Source organism: Acyrthosiphon pisum, chromosome A1 (genome assembly GCF_005508785.2).
Source record: "Acyrthosiphon pisum isolate AL4f chromosome A1, pea_aphid_22Mar2018_4r6ur, whole genome shotgun sequence".
Taxonomy (NCBI): Eukaryota; Metazoa; Arthropoda; class Insecta; order Hemiptera; family Aphididae; genus Acyrthosiphon; species Acyrthosiphon pisum.
The window spans coordinates 19,393,592-19,400,096 of record NC_042494.1 but is presented as its reverse complement, the minus strand read 5'-3'; the positions used below and the strand labels follow the sequence as shown (position 1 = coordinate 19,400,096).

The 6,505-nt window shown below is 26.6% G+C and overlaps 2 protein-coding genes across 3 annotated transcripts in view; both read left to right on the top strand.

Moving 5' to 3' along the window:
- Window positions 1–6,505, top strand: part of LOC100161194 (uncharacterized) — a gene marked incomplete at its 5' end in the record, with an annotated part of 23,466 nt that overhangs the window by 12,576 nt on the left and 4,385 nt on the right.
- On the top strand, window positions 46–2,414 carry LOC100167836. 2 transcript variants are annotated; one of them, XM_016801726.2, is made up of 5 exons: window positions 46–509; window positions 592–891; window positions 955–1,095; window positions 1,921–2,066; window positions 2,153–2,414. In XM_016801726.2, exons 1-5 carry the CDS (start codon window positions 402–404, stop codon window positions 2,307–2,309), a joined length of 852 nt encoding a protein of 283 aa, XP_016657215.1. In that variant the 5' UTR covers window positions 46–401; the 3' UTR covers window positions 2,310–2,414. The 2 variants fall into 2 exon arrangements, with proteins under 2 accessions (XP_016657215.1, XP_001949625.2); XM_001949590.5 differs by having other exon boundaries at window positions 47–509; window positions 592–1,095.

The following is a 6,505-nucleotide window of genomic DNA, read 5'->3' as shown; positions in this document are numbered from 1 at the left end:
GTCTGAGGAAATATAAAATAAATAATAATATCAATGCGTGCAGTAATCACTAATCTATCCGCTATTGTCAAGACTCAAGGGCCATAGCATCTAATGCATCATGTCTGGACGTCTGGACTCTGGTCTCTGGTTATTGCGAGATTGAGCACTCGTTGTTTAATGTCTATTGAGTCATGGTTTCCCGGTCCCCACGACCCTAGTATAGATAAGTATAATGGACCCTAGTACCCTACCTCATCTTTTAAGACCGTGATTCAATGCTTATTGCTTTGTGTTTATATTTTTTTTATCATTTTACTTTGAGTAATTGAATATTAAAATAAAATAATATACATAGTATAATTAATATATTGCTATATAGTTACTAGTACGAGATGCCTTTCATATAATACATTATAAAAATGGTTAAGTCTTGTTGTGTACCAGGGTGTACTACTGGTAACGCTCTGTATGTCAAACAACAAAAATCAAGTGGGTTAAGAAATAAAAGTTTATTTAAGCCACCCAAAGTAAGAAATCAAAAAAATTTTATGTTATTTATGAAAAAAACATTTTCCTATTTAAATAATGTTTGTTACACATTTTATGTAGAATGCAGAGCTTTTTGCAAAATGGGTTAAAGCTATACCCCGAAAAGATAAAGTTCTCTCAGAAAGTTCTTATGTATGTGAATTGCATTTTGAAGAGGATGATGTTCTAATATATGACGAGACTATTTTATTGGATGGAACAGTCAATATAATAAAAAGAATCAGACCTTTATTAAAAACAGGAGCAGTTCCATGCATATTTCCTAACCTACCATTTAATTCAACAAAACACAACAATAAGAGAAAACCTCCTACAGAAAGGTTTTTATACATTGGAAAAAATAAATCTAAACTAATTCCGGCATGTTCTGATACGAGTGAAATGCAATGCTCTGAAAATATCAACCAACAATTTTCTTTTCAGTATTTAAAAGAAAACCTTAATCAATTAGAAAAACCCGATAGTAAATGGATGTTTGAATTAAAAGATGATGAAGTAGAGCTTGTGAGATGGAATCGTGGATCTTCAAAAAAAATAACAATTTCAAATGACTTAATAGTAAAAGTAAGCAATTATTTAGTAAATAAAGTTAAACAACTTTTATGCACATATCTACAAGGGTGTATTGGAGCGTATATGGCTTATACTCATGACAATATTTTTTTTTTTTTATTAGAAATAAACAATCTATACAATTTATGTACAATAAGCTTATGTGCTAAGAGAAAAACAAGACTTGAAAATTTGATTAAGAAGCCACCCACTGGCAACACTTAGCATGACTTATTTATATATATATATATTTATTTTACTTATTTATATATATATATATTTATTTTACTTATTTTTTTAATTTTTAATTTTTTTTTTTTTTTTTTTATATGTATAGTGTGTAGTATATTTTAAATTGGTAGTTGCAGAAGGTCACGACATGACAATATTTAAAAAAAAAAATATGTACACTTGAATAAATATTAATTTTATAAGTAAACGGCGGGTATTAATTTTTGAATGGCAGTGAGCGATAGACAATGAATATATTATTTTATTATTTGTATTATTTTCTTTGTAAATTCTATTTGGTTACACCATACCACCACTACACTGCTCGAGAACCATTTAATGTAATCATAAATATAGCTGATATGTAATAGATCATATTATAAGGTCTTTAAAATACTTCGACTGCTATATATATTTACAGTGGATAGTGTACAATTATATTTTTATTATAAGACAAGTTACGATAAGTATGGATAATTTGTGGTTTTTTTTGTAATATAGTTTTTACTCAAAATATTATTTACCAATACATCCCTTGCAAATCTAAAATGTTATTCCATATTAAATTTATATTATTCTAATTCTATATTCATTAAATTTTCACAGATTTTTTTTAGTGATATTGAAATTTTATTTGATCACATTATTAATACAATTTTATTGAGCATGAATGAAACAAATGAGTTATTGAAATATATACATTCTTTAATAGAATGTAAAGGAATAATGACAACAGAAAATAATATTACCAGGTAAAAAATGTGATATGTAAAATTTATTGTTTTTCTAATTTACTTATAGTTGTTAAATAATGTCTCTTACCTATAAATGTTTCTAGACGGTCTATTACATGCAAGGGTTATGTTGAAATACGTCTAGGGCAACGTGGACCCAAGAGTAATTATTGTTTTGACTGCAGAGTAGCTCGAAAAAAAATGGCTGATAGTTTGAGAAAAAAGGTACTTAAACTTGAAAATAAGATTCAAGAAAAATAGAAATCGCTATACAATTTAAGAAAAACATCTGACCTTAGAAATAAGGTCAGTTATAAGTTATAACCCGTCTAGTTCATCTTGGCCATTGACGACTGTTACGATTAATATCTTATAATGTAAAGTAATACCAACTGCGTTGGTAACTGTGACGTCAGCGGATGGCCCAGATGAACTGGATGGGTTAAAATATAAAATTATTAACTTAAAATAATCTAATATGAGTTTTTAAATACAAATTAAAAGGTTTATATTATAATTAGGGCTAAGAATATAATACCCAAAGAAAAATGTTTTTATAAAATTTTAAAAAAAATTTTAAATAATGTATCTATAAAATGCATTTAATATTTTTTATTTTTAAACAAGTTTTTAACTAAAATATTTTTAAATTAAATTATATAAAAATTTGCAAAGATTGAACAATTTCTAACCTTCTATATATAGTATGTTAAATTTTTAATATGAAAAAGGACTTATTACCATTTAATTTTCCATCGCCACTTGTTATCTCAATTTTTACTAATATACGATTAGGTAAAATTCTTGTAAGCCAGTTACAAAGGTAATTTTTTAAGCAAAAATCCTAAATAAATTTTAGAAAAAACCTGATTTAGTATTATATACCTTAAGAACCATAAAATGCTTTAAAAACGAAAAAATAAAACAATGCACAGTGCATTGAAATCCCATCCCTTATTATAATGTACAATATAAGAACCAAATTTAACAAATAATACAAGTAAAACTAAGAATACATTTTAAATTTTCTAATAATTATTAACTCTTCTGTTATTATTAAAAATATGTTTTTGCCATATAAAATTAAGTTACCTAGCTACTAATTACTACATAGCACATACTCAAATAATTATATATTAAATTCATATTAATTGTAACATTTAATTTTAAAACTGTAATTTAAGAATTATTTTTATACATTGTTTCAATCATTACAGAATATTTTAATAATATCAAAAACCTTTTAGATTTTAATTGTGTATACTTTTTTGTCTATTTGTTATAATAAATGTTTTGAATATATCTAATAATTTAATTTATGTATTATACTTATAGTAATAAATATTTGTATTAATTATAATCAATATCTACTTAGGTCCACAGCTATTAATCAAAAATATTAACTCTGTAAACTTGGGAAAATAATTGGAATAACCAAAAATAGCATAGGTAAATAATCCCTATTACACTATACAGGATGATTTTTTTAAACATGCTCATCCTATTGTTATGCTTAAATTATACATGTTTTGAATTTTGGAATTTTTAAATACACGTGGAGACCATTTTTTTGAATACTTGAATTTTTTGTTCCACTTAAGGATGATCCTGTGACAAACTTTTTTTAAAAAAAGGAACCCCCTTTTCACATTTAATTATTCAGCAGATATTTTTTTGAGAATTTTGATATATTTAAATCAAAATTTGAATGTTTAGTTTTTGAGTTATATAACTTAGTGTATTAAGGTCTACGGATAGTATGTCTATGGGTTAAGTAGATTTGGGGGCTTAGATGATTTGAACATTTTAGTAATTACGGTACTGGTTCAGTTGACGCCCCCCAAGAAAGTAATATTTTTCATATTTTTGATGTTCTTATCATTTGTTATTATTTTCAGGTTAAGGTCATTTTTTTGATTTTTTTCCTAAAACCAAAATAGAATAATATATTAAAAGTATATTTTATTTTGTAAAAATTAATTTGATATAAAAAAAAATATATAATCAGAAATATCAAATTTTATTGTTATTTTATTATTATTTTATATTATAATAATATAATAATAATAAACCAATAAATGTGTTATTGGTTATAATATTGAATATTTGCAGGATATATTATAGATATGATGCACAGAAAAGTAATAAATGAGCCATTCAGAAAATAAAAATATAACTACTCACTCAATTATCATTATATTAATTAAAAGTTATTACTTATTAGATAGTACTTATTATTATATTTTTTATGAATTTTGTAGAATTAAGAATTAATTAATTCTTATACATTTTTTGTTGAATGAGGATTATAGTATGGATCAACAAAAGAGAATAAACAACACAATTAGTTACATTAATAATAATTAATAAGTAATTTTTCACTATAACTAAAACACACAAATCATCAACTAAACCTAAGTGGCGGGAGAATACTTTTTTGGCGGGTGTCATATGACACATAATCTATAGATTTAAACCTGTATCGTAATTACTATTTGTCACAATATAAATAATTTGTTAAAATCAGTGGCGTACATTCAAATTTGCTCTGGGGGGGTTCAAAAAAATGATCAACACTAAAACCTTCTCTTTAAAACTACCCATTTTCCTAACAATCAAACACATTACACGTATAAATATTAATAGGCAAAATAACAAAACAAATACAAAGATTTACATAACTCATGGCAGTTAAATACTATTTAATATGCACATAGTATGTACAGAATATTATATATATTATATTATTAATTATTTATAATAAAAATTATAGTATCCTTTTTTTATTGGATAGTTCTACCAGCACTTCATCAGGAGTAATTGAATCGTTTTTGTTGATCGAGAGCATAGCTAGACCATTAAGTCTTCCCTATTAAAATTAATTACTACATGAATTCATTTTCCTACGACAGAATCAGAGGTGGATAGTATTTGTCACAGGGAAATATTTTAAGGGGACCCCAAACAGAAAAAAAATTTGGTCCTTTCGCTCGCATTAGTTACTTATTCAATCTAACAGTTAACACCTATAACTATAGATAAAATATTTCGTGCGAAACCGTAATTTTAGTTTGATGTGGGGCTGGAGAAACGGCATATGAGGAAAATGCTTTTTTCGATTGTAAGGGAGTTTTGAAAAATTTCGCGTAAGGTTGTACAAATTCCGAACTAAATATCTGCATAAAAGTTTCATATAAATAAGTAGTTTTGGAAATAAGGGGGGGGAGATGGAGAAACGTTTCTATGGCTCCCCACACAAATTATTGTATAACTTCAAAAATAAATGTGTACAAATTCCGTACTAAATATCAGCCAAAAATAAATTGCGAAAACTCAATATTTTGTTAGGGAAACATACGAGGATATTTCGGTCTTAGATTAACGATAAAAATTTAAAACACTATGTTAAAGATCCGTAAGTAAATTTTTGACTTGTGGTATTATTATATTGTTAAAAATAACAGTAATAATAATTAATATACCCGAGTGGGCCCTCCAACATAAACATAGACGGGGGCCCCACAGAGAAAATTCCTTTTTCCCCATGGGCCTATCCACCCCTATAAAAATAGAATTTATTTCACCGTATATTGTCGTTCACGCGAAATTCAACGATTATAACGTAGGTAATTAGTTTTTTTCTCCGTTGTCAGATCAGGCGGTCGAGATAATGACAATATTAAGATGTATTTATGTCCGCACGCAACTAACTGACTGTGTACGATCAAGTACCATCATATCCTAAATATGGTCCAAAATTGGTGCTTGAAAAAAAAATATCAATTTAGGCACAATACAATTACCTATAGAAAAACAATTCATAATGTTTGTTGTACTTACCTGACATGTTTTTCTGCATGTTCATGTCCAATTAGTTCATTAGAAACAGAGTTACTATCTTTTTTATTAGTTTGAAACGGCTTTTCATAATATTTGTTATGGATTTTTTTTTAGAAATACGTGTTCTTTTTAATTTCTCAAATGTAGGGTTCACATCTGAATAGTTAACCAAGGCAGCGTCATATTCGGTTTTTTTCGTTAATCTAAATACACTTTAATTCACTTTTTCGGATGAAAAGTAATCGAACAGTACTGTGGTGCTTGTTGATTGCCATTCAATGCTGTCAGCAAAACTTTGATTGTACCCATACATATACCACAAACCTGGTCAGGGCCGGAGAAAGAGGGGGTTTAAGGGGTCGTCACGACCCCTCACTCATTTAACCTAATATTTCAGTCGGCACATTCACATTGTCAAAAACCAAAAAAATATGTATAAAATATAAAAATACAAAAAAAAAATATGAATAAAAAAAATAATAAAATAAAATAAAGTGGAAAAATATGTTGGTTCTATTTTAAGCTTGATGGGCCAATAAAATAATTTTTTTCCCATGTCCCCCCCAGCTAAAATTAATATCTACATTTAAACACACTATTTAAATAAGTATATATGT

Excerpts from the sequence above, each read along its gene's own strand:
- LOC100167836 (XM_001949590.5), top strand. The coding sequence starts at position 402 with ATGGTTAAGTCTTGTTGTGTACCAGGGTGTACTACTGGTAACGCTCTG. Across the intron at positions 510-591 it reads GTTTATTTAAGCCACCCAAA|AATGCAGAGCTTTTTGCAAA; the intron begins GTAAGAAATCAA and ends CATTTTATGTAG. Across the intron at positions 2,067-2,152 it reads ACAGAAAATAATATTACCAG|ACGGTCTATTACATGCAAGG; the intron begins GTAAAAAATGTG and ends AAATGTTTCTAG.